This window comes from Dermacentor variabilis, chromosome 3 (genome assembly GCF_050947875.1).
Source record: "Dermacentor variabilis isolate Ectoservices chromosome 3, ASM5094787v1, whole genome shotgun sequence".
In the NCBI taxonomy this organism is placed as follows: Eukaryota; Metazoa; Arthropoda; class Arachnida; order Ixodida; family Ixodidae; genus Dermacentor; species Dermacentor variabilis.
The window spans coordinates 172,062,247-172,082,179 of NC_134570.1; the positions used below are offsets into that span (position 1 = coordinate 172,062,247).

Below are 19,933 nucleotides of genomic sequence, written 5' to 3' on the forward strand. Positions count from 1 at the left end.
CAGCGTGGCACTGGCTCCGGTTGTAGGAGACAAATGTAGTCTATTTCTCTGCATGACAGAGAGCACATTAGCATTTTCGTCGCTAAGCAGGCTGCAATGTGACATTTGCACTTAGTTAACTGCACCTATGCCGTGCCCAAAGAGAAAACCTCGAAACAACGCAGACTTGCAATGCGACCCTGCAGAAGCCTAACCACATACAGTGAGCCGTTGCAGTTAGCTAATAGCCAACCGTCTAACCACGGGCGCATGCACACACCTGTAAAACAAGGCTTGGGCTTGACAGAAAAATTAAATGCTGCTAGTCACAGGTTTATACTTTTTTGCATATATATATATACATATTGGTAGTGAAGAGGAATGCCAGGCGCTGCTGCCACATTGCCAGTCATCCGGGAGGCGCGAGCTTGAGATTGCCTGAGCTGCTGTGGTTGAGACACGCTGCCTGCTGCTCTCTTGTACTGTATTCATATTAGTTTCTGGTGGAGGTGCTGTGGTTTTCCCCCAACCTGGAATTATGCACCCAAACTCTGCCATCCGTCATGCCTGACGACCCCAGCCCGACATCCATACCACTTACTCCAGCCATCATGTGCCGGTGCCCAGCGTCAGCGGCACCGATGAGAAAGATGAAGGTTGGCTGGAATCGTATGAATGTGCCAGCAACACCAACAAATGGGACGATCCCCTCAAGCTCAGCAACGCGATCTTCTATTTATCGGGCGTCGCCAAGCTGTGGTTCAAAAACTGCGAATCCGATCTCTGCACATGGGCTAGCTTTAAAACTGGCATCGCAGAAGTTTTCAGCCACCCTGGCATGAGCAAACTTCGAGCTGAACAGCGCCTGCGAAGCCGATCCCAGAAAACTGGTGAAACGTTCACCAGCTACATAGAGGACATCGTCGACCTCTGCTCGCGTGTCAACCCAACGATGGCGGAGGCGGACAAGGTACGTCACGTCATGAAGGGCATTTCCGACGATGCCTTTCATATGCTGCTGTCCAAAAACCCAGGCACTGTTTGTCAGGTCATTGAGCTTTGCCAGAGTTTTGATGAGAAAAGTGGTGATTGCCAATACACAAATGACTGAAAATATATATGTTGAAACAGCCATAAACTGATACCGCTCCCCCTGTGCACAAAGAAAACGTATGCAGCCCTTTTTCCACAGAAGAGGAACATGTTGTACAACTGTATTGCGGTATTCATGGGTATAAGCCAGATTTCAATTTCGTTGCCCAAAAATTGTAGTGCTTCTTAGATAGTCCAAAAGGTAATTGAGCGTGTTGCCCTTGTCTGTTTCTAGGCATGCGGTTGCGATGGATGCCATATGCTTGTGTCACAAATTGAACATAGTGCTATCTAGGTCTACAAGGATGTATATTTCTAGCTGCCCTCAATCCCCTTCATGCTGCTAGTCAGCATCTATGGTGATTTTGTATTATTCATCTAGCACTGTTTATACACAGCAGGCATGTCTGAATACCAAACCACCTTACTCTCCGCAGTTACTCTAAAATGAATGCGTTATGACAAAGTGTAATGTGAGAAGTCCATGATAAAGACATAAAAATAGCTTCTTACCCATTTCTGCGCCATTAAGTTTTGTATAATACACTTGCGGTGATTAACACAGAGCCACGTTGGCCTAACAATAGTGGCACAGGACATCCTTCAAATTATCAATTGGTACAGAACCATTGAGCACGCTGCTGGTGCTCTTGCCCCCACTGAGAATGCCAGTAGCATACTAACACACATTTTGTTGCTAAAGGTCCATTACAGAGACACTAAAAAGAGACTAAATCATTTGACTGATAAAACAATCAGAACTTTGTACTCACGAACATTGTGGCAATAAGTTGATAATAGAAGATAAAAGTTTAACTTTCATTTTTCAAATGTGACGCAGTGCCAGCATGTCAGTGTGGAGTCATATACTTCAACTAAGCTTATTCTATGACTCCTTTGGAACAGAATTGATCAATATTGGTCAATAGAACATTAACTAGACCCGAAGAGACACTGTCAAATTCCATGATATCACAGCGAGCTGGTGCAGGAATTATAAGGTGGTAGTGGCGACACCAGTTTTGTTTTTGCAAGTTATCAGGCTTATCAAGCCAATTCTCACAGTAAGAGTTGTTTTTCAGTGTTGTAGAAGCATCATTTAATAAAGCTACATAAATTTTCTAGCTATTGTATATGTTAATATCTCTTCTGTCTTGAAGCACTTACGTGGGCAGACAATAATGGATTTAAGATCAATCCTAACAAAAGCTCTTGCGTTCTTTTTACAAGAAAGAGAGGAATGATCCCAGATGCTTGCTTAGAACTATGTGGACAACAAATACCCGTAAACAAAGAGCACAAATTTCTAGGTGTTATATTAGACTACAGACTCACTTTCGTCCCCCACATTAAACATATTAAAGAAAAATGTCTGAAAACAATGAACCTAATGAAACTTCTATCCCATACATCGTGGGGTAGTGACAGGAAGTGCTTAATTAATCTCTATAAGAGCCTGATCCGTTCACGATTAGATTATGGTGCCGTGATCTATCATTCTGCCGCTCCAAGTGCGCTAAAGATGCTAGACCCTGTTCACCATCTAGGTATCCGTTTAGCCACAGGAGCTTTCAGAACGAGTCCCGTACAAAGTTTATATGCAGAATCGAATGAATGGTCACTTCATATCCAGAGAACGTACATCAGCCAAACATATTTTCTGAAAGTCCACTCAAATCCTGAACATCCCTGTTTTAAAACCGTTAATGACATGACATATGCTACACTCTTTCGCAATCGTCCCTCCGTAAGACAGCCTTTCTCGCTGCGTGTGAGGGAGCTTAGTGATGAAATGCATGTCCCACTCCTCGAGTTCCGCCTAATGCCTCCAGCTAAGCTGCTACCTCCTTGGGAGTGGCAGATGATACAATGCGACATATCTTTCATGCAGGTTACAAAACACGCTCCAGAGATTGAAATCCAGATGCATTTCCAGGAACTGCAATACAAACACTCCTGCACGGAGTTTTACACAGACGCATCGAAGTCACGCGAGGGGGTGTCATATGCAGCCGTCGGTCCATCCTTCTCGGAATCCGATTTACTGCATCCGGAAACCAGTATCTTCACGGCTGAGGCCTACGCAATATTGTCGACCGTGAAGCATATAAGGAAATCAAAACTCAAAAAGTCAGTTATATATACGGACTCCCTTAGTGTTGTCAAGTCTTTGATGTCGTTCTGTAAGCACAAAAATCCTATAATAATTGAACTCTATTCCGTCTTATGCAAAGCATATGTATCTAACCAGGATGTGGTTATATGCTGGGTGCCTGGCCATAGGGGCATCCAGGGTAACGTTCTAGCGGACCAGATGGCCACATCAATTGCATCACACACTGTTAATTCTACTGCTGCAGTCCCTGTCACAGACCTGAAACCCTTCTTAAGAAGGAAACTGCGAAACTACTGGCAACGATTGTGGGACCTGGAAACAAATAATAAGTTGCATTTAATAAAGCCACAATTAGGTTTCTGGCCTCCTGTAACAAAATCACGCCGGACAGATGTCCTATTCTGTTGCCTCAGAATAGGACACACATTTGGCACACATAACTTTTTACTCACTGAAAATGATCCTCCAACCTGCGGTAGATGCGGGGAGAGGCTGACCGTCCTCCACGTCCTCCTGGAGTGTCGGGCAGCCGAATCTGAAAGAAGGAAACATTTTTCCCTAGCATACCGGCAGCACATCCCCCTACATCCCGTAATGCTACTCGGCCCAGAACCTTTATTTGACACCAACACAGTACTAAATTTCCTGAAAGATGTCGTCCTGCATGTTTTTAGCCCCACATGTTCGTAGCGGGTCCTCTCTTCAGAGGATGCCGCTGCGATATCTCTTTAGTATAGCACATGCCTCTAGGCCCTTGTCTTTCAAGGGCTCTGGCGAGGCAGCAGTGCTCCAAGTAATTTTAACATCCTACATATTTTTGATTTTGCATCATTCTTCTACGATGGATTTTAATGTTCATAGTAATCGTCATTAGTCATCGCCATAATTTTATAGCACGTAGATTTTACGCACTTTACAGCGACAATTTTTAGGCCACTTTACAGCCGTCACATCTCCATAACACATCGTCAACATCACCACTTGTCATGGCGCTCTTTGGCCAAACCTGGCCCTTGCGCCATTAAACACTACATATCATCATTGAAGCACTTACCTCTGTCAAGATAGCATAAGTCATTCATTGCAGCGGCCTGCAATGAAGTTGAGGATGCCAAGCACACCATCCTCTCCAAACAGTGAGGGAATGCACTTCAGTACTGTTTTACTAGCAATACTGACTTATGAACTGTACATACATATTATACAAAGAAAGAAATTAGCTAGAGCTATGCATGTATCGAGGCAATGTTACTTCATGCATAGAGCTATAAAGGGACAGGGCACACATCTTGTTGTTTCTGTAGCCCTCCTCTGTGCTGGGCGTGTTGGTGTGCAAACTTCTATAATATTATTGTGCAAGCACCACGTCTACGTCTCCATTTTATCTCATTTGCTTACGCAAAAATGTTATCCAAGTTGTAGTTTGTGCTGCCAACTTTTAACGTAACAGTTAGCAATGCTGTTACAGTATTGCAAAGCTGTTTCATATTGGAAAGTGTGCCCATGCAGTGTAGTCAACATTCCTGGCTATCTCAAGTGCACTTTAGACAGCATATTACAAAGAAAACAGCTCATTGTTAGTGTTCAGGAATCCAATCTGGATATTAGTAACTGTCCAGATTTTTAATTTTGAATTAGAAAATGCAGTGTGGTGCCAGAAATACATCTTTAGAGGACAGCTACCAGTCAGAACCATCACATGAAGTTGCATTAAGCAGGCTCCTACAAACTCGGCATGCTCTCTCATAGTGGTTAATCCTCTACAGTTTGAAAAAAACCTGTTCCAGCCCCCTGCATGTGAAATAGTAAAGAAGTTACTTGCTCTGAGTATTTTTAGCTCGAGTGAATAAAAATAATTGTGAAAAAGATTTTAGTATATTATATACTAAAATCTTAAAATATACTAATTTTAATACAGGGGTGGAAGCAGGCTTGAGCATTTTGGAGCAGCTCATGGAGCAGTAATAATGCCATTCCGGAGCCGCTTTGGAGCACGAAAGTTATGTTTTGGAGCACAAAAATTGTGTTTTGGAGCATGTTTCTAGAGTAAAGTACTTGTAATAATTGCAACTTCACACTGACATACAAAAAAACGCAAAGAAAATCATTTTATTCAGCATTCAATTTGCTTGTTAGAATTACTTGTTAGATTCCAGCGTGGAATCTATCATTCTAATGCGCTCAAGCACCGCCGGCAATTTGGAATTCACATCAACGAGCAAAACGTTTCCAGTTTCCACTTTGTCCATGTCCTTCGATTTTACTCCTGTGCTGATGAGTTCCTCGGCACTGGTAAGTAATGCCTTCAGGGTGGATAGACGGCACTGCAGGGTGGCCTTTTTTTCTTCGCTGCTTTCTGTCAGTGGCTCGTCACATTTCCGTTTGCGTGATTTTGATTCTTCTTCCATTTCAACGCGTTTGCGATAACCACTGTACGACTTTCCAACACACTTCAGGAGATCTCTAGTGATTGGCACCTTTGTGACGTCACCCCCATAACGCTTCAAGTATGCTTTCGTTTGACGAAGGCTTGACACACGTTATTGACAAAGAGGCTCGATGGTGAAGCGCCTGCTTGTTTTCGCTGAATCCTCTCTCGCAGTCTGCGTTGCCATGCGGCAAGGAAAGAACAGCCCTTACGAGCCTTCCCAGTCTTGGGTATTTGGGTTCGCCAGTGGGCATTTTTAGTGCAAACACATTAACCCAGTGTTCAACATTTGTTGAAACATCCCAGTCAGAAATTTCGCAGCAAAGGCGCAACCACTCATCAGTTAGAGATGATACTTCGCTGGGTGGCATGACTTGTGGCAGGGCATTCGCGATGTAGCGCAGTGACGTTGTGTAGTGGTCTCCTACTACACCAGGCTTCAAAAATCTACTGTGGAACAGCACTTTGTTGTCCAAAGGTAACCTTGGGACGAGGTACTTTGTGCAGGATATATAGAAAGCTCTGGTCTTGACATAGAAAGCCTTTTTCTGAGTTGGTGTCCAAAGCTCCATTTCTTTCTCAGTATCTAAGCCAAGCTCAGGTTTCAGTTTCCAGTTAGCTTGCGATTCAACTTGAACATTCTTCAAATGGAAACCAGTTACATCTACAAACGACTCCTGCCGCAAAAATCTGCCCATCAGCTGTTTGACCACAGCAACTATTTCATCATAAAATAAATGAAGAAGAGGCTCTTTGCTCTGAAACAAGGTTTGAAACTTGTCAAAGAGCTGGGCGGCATTCTGAACAAAAAGGAGTCGTGCTCGGAGCGTGTTGTCAGAAAATGCAGGTGCGAGGCGATTGTGCCTTATAGATGAGGATTTTCTTGATTCTGCAGCCTTGGAAAAGAAAGACTTCAAAGCATCATACAGCTTAAGCACACGCTGTATACTTGGTAATAGTGTCAGCCACCTGCTGCTTACGTGCCGCAGGAACTCCAGCTGTGGCAATCCAAGTTTCTGTTGGAGATCCTTGATGTCCGCATGTCTTGTGGCATATCTGAAGTACTGATGGATATCAGTGACAATACATTCAATCTCAGAGCAGAAAGTGTTGAGACCAGTGGCAAATGCGTTATGCATTTTATGAAGCCTGCACTCCCCAATGTCAATCATGTTGGGGCTAAGTTCTGCTTTTATTTTACCCTTCAAGCTCTTCATAACATTTGGCCCATCAGAGAAAAAGCAGAGCATGTTATTTTTTGGAAGTTCGTTAAGTGCATCTTCAACACAGGAGAAGAGCTCATCTGCAGTGGCATGCCCCATGTGAAATGACTGAAGGTGCTCTACAACGACATCTTGTGCATTAACAGAGAAATACCGGATGAGCACATCCAGCTGCTGCACCTTCATCTCGGGCACTGGGGTCTCGTCGATCATTACGGTATAGAATACCTCAGGCTTTGCAAGTTCTTCAAGCACTTTGGCTTTAAAGTATGGTCCTAAGCCATCAGATATGATGTAAGATACTTTCTTGCGGCCACATTGGAAGGCTTTTGCTATCTGTGAATCAGGGAACATATTGGGGTATGTTGCTGTTGCCACATCTCCCAAAGTGTATGGGAGTGAGTTGGATACCACAGAAAGAGCAAAAACTGTTTCAGCTCTTGTAACATTTCCTTGCAGGGACAGTGACACTGCATTCTTCGTGAAATCTAGGGTGCTTTGGATGGTAGTGCTCTTGGTTAGGACCCCGTCTTTGTTCCGATGTTTTTTTGCATTTTCGATGTGCTTAAGAGACGTTGCATGGCGCATTATGTTGTTGCGCGCAGTGCACTGTAACATTACAAAGCACACAAAAGCCATCACTGTCTTTTGCACTTGGCCGACACCAGAGGGATATGAGGTCCCCATTGCCATCCTTTTTGGTCAGGACGTATGCGTTGAATTTGGTGCATCGTTCTGAAAAAGAGTAAAAAAAAAGTTGCTCCTGGAACTGTGGTCTACGAAAGAATTTTCAGGCACTTGAGTTCCACAACTATACTAGGATCATGAATAAATATTTATGTCTAAAATGTGTTTGTAGAATACTTTGCAGCGGTTTTTTTTTTCTCTAAAGTTTAGACTGCACACGAGACAGCTAAATACTGCCCAGGGGCGTATTCTCAACATTCCATTTTCTATGTCGGATCCATTTGGTCCTCTGGCACAGGTTGGGTGACGAAGCCGCAGCTTACAAGCATTTGTGGATAGCAACTGGACCGCTGGCTCCTGTGGAGCGAGTGGTCAAATGCCACAAGATCAAATGGATCCAAAATGACCAGTGGAATGTTAAGAGAATACAGCTCCAGCTCACATGCGGCCTTACACCACCCGGCATGTAAAAGTACAGTAAAATCTAGCCAATTCAGCCTTCAAGGAAATAGCAACCATGTTAAAATTATCTGAATGGCCCTAAAAAAACTGATGAAAACAGTTTGCATCACAGCAGTTTTATAAAATGAACACCTGGAATATTGTTGCAGTAAATTTGAGATGGAAACAAAGTGACCGCGACAATTTTTTGCAGTTTGGTCAAGTTTTTTTGCTTTTCGCACACTGTCGGGAACGTCGTACAACTGCTCCAGAATCATAAGCGCCTCCGCGGCTCTTTTCGCAGTGTGACGCAGTAGCCGTGGTGCCTATTCACAAATGGCCCCATCACGATTTGAGGATGCTTCACCGCATGAACTCTGACGGCAGGTTCACATGGAAGCGACTGAGCGATTAAGCGGCGCGTCGCAGCGAAAATTTCGAACTTGTTGGAACCTCGTCGCTCATCGCAGCGGCTCAAAACAGGCTTTCCCGCTGCGGCGGCAGGATTCGCTAGCATTTTCGGTGGCATGTGAAACAGGCTTGAGGTGAAGCGTCCTCAAAACCCGGCGGTTTAACATACTCGAAGAGCGGAGACAGCACGTGGACGCAAGAGAGAGATGCGTAGACGTTAGAACGCCGTGACCTGGCCATCCCAAAGTAAACATACAAAATAAAACTACACGACCCGTGACGCGCAATGTCCGAAACGGAGCGACTGGCCGATGCGCACGCCCGGTGGCAGCGGAGGGATGGCTTGAATTTAAGAGATGCAAAACTGAAAATATGCAGCCGATTTATACTTCGGCAGTGGTGGACTACCGATAGACTTCGCGCCTGCCATAGCACACGCGCCTGAGGTGTGCGGGCATCACTGTTCCCTACACAGGTTCGGTGAGGTCTATTAGGTCAATCACTGACGTCGCGGGTGGTACCTCGAAGAGGCCCCGCCATAATTAACCAGTGCGAACCTTCTCATGTGCGAACTAGCGAGCGTCCGACACCATAGGCTTTGGGACCGCGCTGCTATTTCGAATTATATGAGAAAACGGGGGTCAAATAATCGAGAATTTAGTATGCTCGACAACCTGACCTGATGACAAGCGAGGACCAACAAATACAAGTGGCACTAGCTTGTTTCCTACTGCATACCATATATCACGAAAAATCAAACAATGGCGCCACATTTTCGTCCACTGCAGCTACAAGGCATGACCACCCAGCTTCGCTTTTAGACAATCCTGTCTGCGCTGCCCTCAAGGCTGAGCATTTAAGTTACATAACTGCTATAATGTAGCATTTTCTAGATTCGGTAGCTTCAATACACTTACTTTTGCTCATGTCCAGGCTTGCAGGCGACCAGCATCCAACGGCAGCTGCTTACAAACACAACACTACAGTGGCTTGAATAGGGAAGTGTGGCCACAGAACACCTATACAAACTTAGAGAAGGGAAACTGTACCTTCCACAGTGCTACGGAAATAAGCGTAGCGGTGGCGTCGTGAACTAAAGTATGTGACCACGGGTGGCGCTGTACAACAGGAAACGGAAACGGGGTTTTGCACAGTATGGTCGCTTTACCTACTGGGTTCTGGCTGATGCGCATCGATCGTGCTCCCGCCAGTTAGGTTGCTGTGTGGCAAACGTAGCGCCTACATATGTATGTAGGCGCTACGTTTGCCACACAGCAACCAAACTGGCGGGAGCACGATCAAGGCGCAGCAGAATAGAGAGTTTTAGCTCAGCGAGTTTACGTTTCGCTCCGCTCGCGGTCTCCACCGTTGCGCCAGCGGAGCGGCTCGCGAAAAAAGAATTTTAGCCCGGCGGATCACTCACCCGCTCGAGCGGAGAGAGCGGGGCGCTCTGCTTCACCACCTAGTGGTCCGAATAGGAGTTACTGAGAAATGAATTTTAATGACGCTTGCTTCTATAATGCAAGAAATGTTGAATAAAGATATATTACGTGTTCTCAGTACATTATTTGTTAATAATATACTGAGTACTAATGTACGGGTCAGCGCCGCAGTCGCCGTCGTCGATGCAGAACTGCCGGCGTTCATGTTCGCGGCTGCCATCTTCCATTTCCCATACACGCCCGCGCGCTGCGTATACCCTCCGCTGGGGAGTGCTTTCCAGCGGGCGTAAACGCTGCTCCGTAAAACCGCTGGCCGCCTCAGCGTTGTGCGCATGCGCAGTCGTGTCTCCGCTCGCCCGCTCCGCTCCGCTGGTCGTAAACCCGCTGGGCTAAAACTCTCTAATATATGTAGCGCTGAGTCATATCGAGTTAAGGCACACTCTGAACTGACTTTTAAGGGCATCCCGAGCGGTTTTTCGTTTATTACGCCGCCGTTACCCCGAGTTGTGCCGCCGCGCTCCAGCTGTTGCATTTCGTGTAGGGCTACTGACAGAGTGCGGTTTCCAGGTGGCACGATGGCCTCGACTGGAATAAACGCACACACCAAAAATTGAGTAAGCTTGAAAATATTTTATTTGCATTTTACAAGTACAACAAAAAGCACACGTCTACGGATCCACACAAACGCGGTTACATAGTCAAGAACATAGTCAAGAAATGGCTCATTAATAAAGGTAGCACAGACGCACAAGAAAGAAGACCTAAGCTACAAAACGTACAGTCGGCTGCTAAACATAACTTCCCTGTCACCGCGTGTCACTTTTATACAGCATCTTTAGAGCACTACCAGGCCGGGTAATTTGGCGAAAAGAACGCAACAGCTTACAGCCGTCAGCTGCCTCTTCCTTGCGGGTGTCATAATTATCCTAATCTCCGCATCAACGTCGTGCAAGTCCGCATACAGGTATCTGTATCTGAACCACATGTGCCAGCTTAATACATGTGTAGTGAAATTATGATAACCACTGCGTCTTATCAAACGTATTGGTTTTGCAAATGCGCATTACAGCTGACGGAACGACATACTGTAAGTGAAGCACAAGAGAACAAGGACAAAAGGAGGATGCAACACTTGAAGAAGAAGTGAAGAATTAGTAGGCGTACAGCAAACAAGCGATGACGGAGAACACACAATGATGCATCGGGTGTTCTGTGACATCGGTTTGCGTACTTACGGTGTTATGGAGATCAACGGCATAAAAACGTACCTTCAAGCGTATTCCGTCAACCTCCGCCGCATTCATTATGATAATCAACGCCTAAATAAAATGAGGCACTATTTTTTGCCAAGAGTAGACCTCTTTACAGCAAGTCTGTGTAATGACTCGCAGACGAAACCAGCATGCTTTCGAAAATGTTTTACCGCCGTAGTATTCGAACGCCAACGGCCAGGAAACACATCGATACCAATAGGCTGTCGGCTGTCGGTGGTTAATCAAGTGCAAAAACCTTGACGCTATGACTAAAAAGCAGCTTCAACAATCAAATTAAAAAAAAAATCAACTGCCTATTTGCCTGAAGTAAAAAAACATCCTTAGACACCTCGATTGTTCATGTCAATGGTTTGTGTAAATTAAAGAAATCAGCATGTTCAGCGCCCCTAGCAGAGAAAGCACCAATTAAAGTGTTCGACCAAATTACAGTAGCTCCACTTGCGCGCTTACGCTGAAACGCGCCTCGATTGATTTTTCGCCCTCTGTGGCCATTTGTTGAACTTGAGAGTGTGCGGGGCCTGGCATAGAGTTTCCTACAAAATTACTAGAGGGAACTCTGGCGCTAGTGTCTACGTGAGCTACAATGGGAGCGGTTGTCCCAGCATGGGAATTATGGGAAGTACATGGATTTGCCTAAACTTCGTCCTTTTTGGCTTCAAACGGCTTTGTGACTCAGTAAACTCGTCATTTTCAACAGTTTATTGCGTAATAAATAATTAATAAACATCATTAAAATTGCCCGACTGCAGGATTCGAACACAGGGACTCTAGTACAGAAGCCTGATATTGAAACCATTAAGCCACGGATGCATGTATCGACAGGCGAATGAAACGCACTTATGAATTTATCGCGGCCATGCCAGTGCTTTGAGACGCTTGGTGCGTTTCGATTTGGGCACATAAACAAGCTCAATCATTGCAATTAATAGCAATTGTACGCGTTCCCCGGCGTCTTCTACACTTCGAAGAATATAGATTGCGCTGAAATATACGACAATAAGATTTATATAGCGTAATATACAAAGCCACAAGAACGTCTGAATCCACAAGCACGAAGATCAGACAAATCCATGTACTTCCCATCATTCCCATGGTTAGGGTGTCTAGATAGGGGAGGTGTGATGACCGGCCAGGAAAACCTGACCCCCGTTTGCGTGAATGCCGCGGGGCGGCGCTGTTGTAGGGGGCGCCGTCTGCACGCGCGGCCGTCCGCTGCGTGTTTAGAGGGGATGCTGTAGTGGAAACGCATTTGGTTGAGTTTTAGAAATTTTAGCTAATACTGCAGTCCCTTAGACATCGCAAAGATGGTATTGCGCTACGGTAATCATGCGGTTTTCGAATATGGGGTAACACAACCGAGTTTTCTGCTGGCAGAAAGCGAGCACGCATTTTAGAAATTCCACATTATAGCCACCAAATCAGCGGGGAACTTATCTATCGTAGAATGCTCTTTGCACGATTTATATGCAATCGTATTTTTTTCTCCGAGGTCAACGCGATAACTGCTAGGATCCCCCGGAATGTTCATTCTCGCCACCAGTTTTTTTTTTTTTTTTAGTTGTGGGCGTTATTACGTACGAAAGCGTTGAAGTTCGTTTACACCTGCCAAATCAGCGTTAAACCATGACATACCTTGTAGTGCAACGTGCTGGAGTCATTTCATTCTCACTGCAATTCAAAAACCAGATAAACAAAAGCAACATGTTTCTGGACGAGCAAACTTTATTGCATACAGCAGAATGTACTTCCAATTCTGCTGCTTATTTCACATCACGCAAGGCTTCGTTCTTTTGCCTTTTTTCTCATCCATTTCCTGGTTGAGGCTCTTCAAATGAAAGTGGATTCTGGTAAGGCAGAAAAACCTGACCACCGATTCTGTAAGTGCCAGGCAATGCTCCACACAACCAATTTGTGGCACATTTGTACTCACTTTCTTGAGTATGCTGAAGGCAGCTTTAGAATGCAGACGCGTTCTGCTAAATTCATGTGTTAGCCTGCTTTCAAGAGCTTGAATTAGACGATACAATGACTCTGACGGGTAGAGAAGCCCACCCAAGTCCCACTCTTTGGAGGCATCAGCTGGGAGTTCTTTTGGGACACAGTCCCTCGGCACAAGGCAGGCATCCCTGCATGCTGCACAGCTAGTTGAGAGCACACGCTTCCTGGCCACGTAGCCTGCAATGTAGTATACCAAGCGAGCATCGCTTCGTTTTTCAATATAGTCCACATGGTCCACGGCCACTTCAACAGCCTCCATGGGTAATACATCATCTTGTTTCTCATTTTCCAGGAGTGCCTCTTCCGCAGAAAGAAGGGAGTCCAGAAGTCCTGGCGACACGCTTCCACCTCTAGGACTCTTTGCAAGACTGTAAAAGCTCAAGCACCTGCAAATGTTGAAATTATAGGAAGCAGTTCAGCAAAATTATTTTTACAGCCAAAGATATACAAGTACCTGATGATAAGGATGAACTGAGCCGGGGTGGGGTGATCATTTGCACCGCTTGCCTTCCGTACTATCCCAAACGCGCGCTCAAGGCAGTCTTGGCTCAGGTGCGACGTCATCAGGTATCTGAAGCCGACCTTTTCGGTTAAGTACTTCAGGAGGGCCTTTGTGGAATGTATTGAAACACGTAGACCTTCCGATGTACTTCTGCTGAGGAAGCCAAGGCCCTTTGCATAGGCCTCCCATTTGTCCAGGAACTCGAGCATTGCATCTAACGCAGCTTCTTTTGGACTGCTCGGCCTGTAACGGTACAACATAGTACACTTGAATTCATTTTCTGTGATAAAGTACATAGGGAACAACTCCGCTGTACATACCTTAATGCCTCTGCTGGAAATCTTGACGTCATTGCCTCAATGAGGTCTGCCATCATATTAATAAAATTCCTCGTAGGCTCCAGATTGGGGTACTGATCTTCAATCTTCTTCTTGTAGAAGTCCATGGCATGCAGTACAGGAGTGCTGAAGACATGAAATGCTAAATGCACCCGCATTTTCTCAAACCCATTCGGGTATATATGTGACCGCGTTAGTTTTGGCGCGACTCTCAGGGCAACGGTGCTGCTGTCAATTTTCCAGGTGGTTGCAACATGATCCCAGTGGACCTACAATATGAAAAATATTTTTTGGTGAACTTGACACCACCAGCGTCCAAGAAAAAAATATGTTCATTCATACCCGGCCTATGTGCGTGTTGAAGCCACTTTTCATCATGGCATTCCGCACACACTTGGCGAGATGCGGGAAGTCTGAAAGAAAGTGCAAAAATCTGTCCTTGTCACACGGGTGCACCACCTTGCACCGCACACCTTTACAGCTTCCATGAATGCTCATGTTGTGCCACATTGCACGATTCCAAGCCGCGCCATCACAGCAGATGTAGTCTACGTAAAGTCCAGCCTGCTCGCAAAGAATTGTAGCCTCCAAGATGATCTTGGTCAGCACTGCAGCCTTCACATTCCCTCTCGGTGCAAAGACACCTGTAGTAAGCGCGACAAAAGCCACAAATTTAATAAAACAAATTACAAATATGATGAGTGATACTTACCTATAATCTGTGTCCATTTTCCCACAAATGGTTGAAACATTACAACCAGGCCGTGATCGGCCTTTGTGTGCTTGTCCTGCTTCTCAGTAAATAGCCCCAAATCGACAAAGCCTTCAATGTCCATCGATGACTTCAGGTCAAGATGACTAGAAAGTTTTATCTCGTCCACCACTAAGCCGCCATGCCGTTGTGGGTTGTTTAGATCTTTCACTTTTTCTTTTAGACAGTCAAGGAGCTTGCGGTTGAAACCATACGAGGCTTTGAATGCCTGTAAACGTAAAAAAGAACTTTAGTAGCTTCTGCATTAAATTGAAACACAATGACACAAACCTTTATACATTTCTGTAGGCAAGCACGACTGGGGAGTGCTAGGATTTGGTGGCACCTCAAATGCTCATATAAACGAGGGCTCTTCATTCTGAGAATAATGCACTCTAAAAGCCACTCTTTACAATATTTGTACCCATGGAGGGACCGTCGTTTGGAGGCTTCAAAGCAGGTTCGCACAGCATTCTGCTGTTTTTTGGGGAGCTGACAGATCTAGAAAAGGAAAAAAAATTATTTAGAAAGAGTGTTGGGTATAGATAACCAAAACAGAATGAACAGGCGCTACCTTTTTTTCAAGGACAGTCGCCTCTGTTGCAGAACTTTCTTCTTGGAGCCTTTCAAGGTTACTACGCAGGACCCGTACCTTCTTGTTTCGGCGTCTCAAGGTACGCACAGCATATCCGAGTCTTTTTCTTGCAGTGTGCAGAAGTGGCCGACGTGCTTTATTCTTTAGTCGTAGCATGCGCATCAATGCAACTTTTCTTACTCTCTTGCAAGCAGAGCACTGTTGGGCAGAATGAATGGATACACCTGAAAAAATATTAGCCCATATAAAAATGTCATTGCAATTACTCATTGCATTAGAGTGCCTGTAACATGAACATTTAATTGAATACAGAGAACAACATACCCTGTGAAACAGATCCATCGCAGGAACTGGCATGCAGACTTAGACCTATTGATTTCGTGACATCGGACAGGTTCACTTGCTGGAACTCTTGCATCTTCCCGACACCACAACAAACTCTGAGATTCGCTGTACAGAAGAGTACTTCCTGCGCTTCTTCTTTCGACTGAATGTCACGTCGACAATGCAGGAAGCCTGAGAGGAAAACGCTGCACTTCACAGGTGCTTTTTCTTCCTGCAGTTCGAACAAAACAATTTTCTGAAAAATAACAGGTGGAATCTCGCTGCTCACATATTCTGCTGTTTGGTAGGAAACTGCATTTTTGCTCCTGAATGTTTGGATACACCAGTGTTCTGATGGGTGTCGCAAGTTATAAATAAAGTGCTCGGTAGGTGCATCTCCGGCCGCTTCCTCCACATCTGCTGTCCCATCTTCCTGCGAGCATGCTGATGCTTCTAGTTCTGTGCGCGTCTTCTTCGGAGGTACAGAATTTCGTGAACCACTTCCCCGCCTCTTTCTTTCCTTTGGCAACGTTTTTGAAATGTACTTTGGCAGATTCGGAAACAGGGTCGGCACTGCATCGTCTCTTAAAACCGGAACGTCGCGCGGTATTACGACCTCAATGCCGTTCACAGTGTGTCGGAACTCTCTTTGGATGTACCTGCCAAGAGAGATGAAAGATGGTATGAATCAGCGCTTGGAAGGACTCCAGTCATCAGAATGCGAATAAAAATGAAATATGTGCAACACGCCATAAGCTCGTACTTCAGCTGTAGGGCATTGTTTGTGCTTGTACCACGTGTTTTAAAAGCGGTAAGGTATAGCCGCCCAAATCTCTAACTAGCGTGCGCGAGCGGTGACTTGCTGTGCGCCAGCACCTAACAAATAACTGTACTATCTTCGCGAGCTTTCTGAGCACGAGTTACCATAGACCGTTCCGCAAGTTCGTTCCGTCGGAACGCGCTGCAAAGCGTAAAAAAACAACAGCATTTAGGTGAGCAAGCTAAAGATTTGGCCGGCTATACATACGCTAAAATGCTAGAACTACATACCTTGTGTCAAAGTGCTTTGCACAAACAGCTGAATTCTCCTGCAGCGGCTTGTCGGCCCTTGGAATGGCACGTGTCCACTTCAAAAACAGTTCTTGGCAAGACGGCGCACGGAAAAGGGACACTTTTTCCGAACAAGATTTATATCCGGAATTGCACCCTGGCACGAAGCACCATCTCTGAGTTTTTTTCTTCGAAGTTGAAGGCATGTTCGTCAGCCCACAGCAGTTATAAATATGCAGCACACGCAACAATCTGCAGCAAAACACACCGTGAACATGCGACGCCCAGGCGCTGTCTAGCTGGACTCGCTGCCTTCTCTGCGCAGTCTCCGCGGAAATGCACACGGCGTCCCGGGCCGCAGCGCTCTGTATTGCCCTAGCGGCAATCACGCGCAAGGGGGTCACCCCTCTCTATGGGAAGGGCGCCGCGGTCATCACACCTCCCCTATCTAGACACCCTACCATGGTAGGACAACGACTGCAGCGCCAGAGTTCCCTCTAGTAATTTTGTAGGAAACTCTATGGGGCCTGGTGTGGCGACCAGCACGGAGCGCCAACGAGACGTAGTGAAGCCGCCCACAGGGGAGCCGCGAGGGGGCGCGCGCTGACGTTTACACGTCGCCCGGTGCGAGTTGCGTCGGCTCTGCTGCTTCAGCAACGCCACGCGCCCTGACCTCTGGGAAGTAGTGCTCGTTTCTTTTTCTGTTGCAGCAATTTAAAAACGTAGAAGAGCGCACGCACAAGCCACTTGCCGGCTCAAAGCCTAGCTGTCACTTTACACTCAAACTATTGAGAAACTGAAGAGACAAAAATGCAGAACTTGAAAAGGGCGTCCTCGCAGACCGGTTACACGCCCTTCCACCGAAGCAAAGACTTGCTGTTATACAATGCTTTCAAGCTGCTCGTCAAAAATCAACGAAAGGTATGTAGTACAATCCGGACTGGTTGCTGGATTGCATGATAATGCTAACGAAAAACTCTAGGCTCGACGAGCATGTCGGGCGGGAAGGCATACTCATCCTTCCAAGCGGAAGCTGTTTGAAGGTGCACATGCGGAAATACAAGGATGGGTTTGGCCTCAACCCTGCTATTATCACAGGCATTGAAAGAAAAACCAAATCTATGGAGGAATTCAAGTGCCATGGTGGCCTGATTGTGGACGAAATGAAGCTGTCAGAGTTCTTGAATGATGGCGCAGGAGGGAAAGTAGAAGGAGTGGTGGACTTGGGGAAAATTCACATTGGAAAATGACAAACATCTTCCCTACAATCATGGTCTTGTGATCATGTTTCAACCTTTCACTGGTTCCTAGCTGGCACCAGATATTCGGCGTTTTCGCTTCCAGGGGAGATGTGAAGGCTGCTTTTGTGCAAGATCTTAACAGAAGCCGTGTAGCTCGCAGAAAAGGCTGGGCTGAAGGTAGATTATATCACGGCGGACGGAGCTTCATGGAACCGTTCAATGTGGCGGCTTTTTGTGATTTCTTGCTCCTCGACGTCCATAAAACCATCTGCACCATATCCTGTTGACACTGGAAGACGCCTCTTCATTTCGGATTTTCCGAGCCGGATAACATGCGTTCAAAATGGCCTTCTTAAAGCAAGGTGCAAAAGGCCTGAAGGGTCTGTTTATACTGAGCACATCAGAGCAGCACACATAGAGGATAAGTGTCCACTTCCCCTAAAGTGATGCCGAAGATCACTCTTGCTCACGTGAGACCTAACAACTTTGAAAAGATGAAGGTAAACCTGGCATTGCACCTTTTCATTCCCCAGGTGCTTCGGGGCCTGTTTTTCTACAAGAAGCAATTAAAGGAGCACTGGGGTGACCCCGCACCAAGTCAAGCCTTTGTTCTGCTAATGTGGAAGCTAGTAAAGGCAATGACAGCACGGATTCCACCTGAGGGATTGAAACCTGACTCTGAACATGAAAGGCACGTCAAGGATGTATGAGACTGCTTAAACCGATGGGAGGCTCACGCGGGAACGTCACCAGCAGGATTTCTTTCAGAAAGCACTGCCAAGGGACTAAGGGTCACCCTTCAGGCCACGCTTGATCTAATGAAGCGCCTTCGTGAGAAACTTCGCTTTAAGTAGCTGCTGACGTGCCGGCTGAGGCAAGACTGCCTAGAGAAATTGTTTGGTATCATTAGACGATTTTCTGGTGGCAACGACCATCCCTCTTCTGCCCAATTCTTGCTCGTTGTGAACTGTTTGAGTTTTTACGAATTGGTCAAAGCGCCCAGGAGTGGCAACTGTGAAGAGGGCGATCTGACCTTTCTCCTCAGTGGTTAGGATGCAAGCCATAGCGGGAAGGTAGAAGAAGCTTCTCACGTGATAAAGAAGTCCGCAATGCTTCCATACCATGAGTACCTTGAAAAGATGAGCGATCCGCGGCTAGTCTTCTACATGGCAGGGCATGTTGTACACGAAACAATCCTGAGGACTGCGTGCAAGGAATGCTTTGACGAGCTCCTTGTTTTCGCCGACGAAGCCAAAGAATAGCTGGCGATGTTCATCAAGTTCTGCGGGGCCTCATATACCCTTCTGAGAAGCTCTTCTCATATGTAGACGCCCTTGAAACTACTTTTTTCGGTGTGGTTCAGTTACAACGAGCTGCACAGTGACTTCTTGGAAAAGCTTGTCTTCTGCCTGCAAAAAAAAAAAAAAAATGACGCCATGCTAGGCTGTGCACAGCATGGCCCCAAATTCACCAACCAGGTTACAAAATTTATTTTGGTCACCCGTTTGCACATTTCTACACGAAGGCACTCAACAAAGAGAGCGCGTTTTCCTGTGAAAAGAAGCACTTGAAGCTCAGGCGCGTCACTTAGCAGAGGCTGACAACGTTCTGTTTGAACTGCTTGTAAACTATTTAAACAAAATGTTTTTTTTTGTTGTTGTTCTCGTGAAAAAAGAGCACCAGCTCTGGCGTGTCGCGTATCAAAATATCGTCGATGACTGAGAATGGTTTGCTTTCTACAGATTCTAAGCAATTCTTCAACATATGAGTTGTTTGTGCAAGCAATGTGTTGAAAATAAAATGTTTGCTTCCGAGTTACCACTGGGAATTTTCTTGCTTTGCATTCGATAACCAGATAAAACAAGGTGCATTCTACCATCGATGTGCGCTCAATCGGATTGTTACGTTGGCGCCCTGTGATTCGTAAGGAGCTATGCTACTATATAGCAATTTGTTGCCATGAACGAGCGAGCATATACGTAGTGTGAAGCTCTCTTGTTTGTTATTGCATTCCTGACCGCGCGTGGATGATCGCATTCCG

General features: G+C 45.8%; 1 protein-coding gene across 1 annotated transcript; it reads right to left on the reverse strand.

Annotated features, from left to right (window-relative positions):
* Positions 1 to 82: 82 nt before the first annotated feature.
* LOC142574904 (uncharacterized) lies at positions 83 to 7,423 on the reverse strand. Its single transcript, XM_075683899.1, has 2 exons — positions 5,972 to 7,423; positions 83 to 91 (listed from the first exon to the last, which is right to left on the reverse strand). The coding sequence occupies exons 1-2, from the start codon at positions 7,190 to 7,192 to the stop codon at positions 83 to 85; spliced, it is 1,230 nt and encodes a 409-aa protein (XP_075540014.1). The 5' UTR covers positions 7,193 to 7,423.
* Positions 7,424 to 19,933: the final 12,510 nt, after the last annotated feature.

Coding starts and splice junctions, on each gene's coding strand:
- LOC142574904 (XM_075683899.1), bottom strand. CDS start 7,192: ATGTTCCCTGATTCACAGATAGCAAAAGCCTTCCAATGTGGCCGCAAG.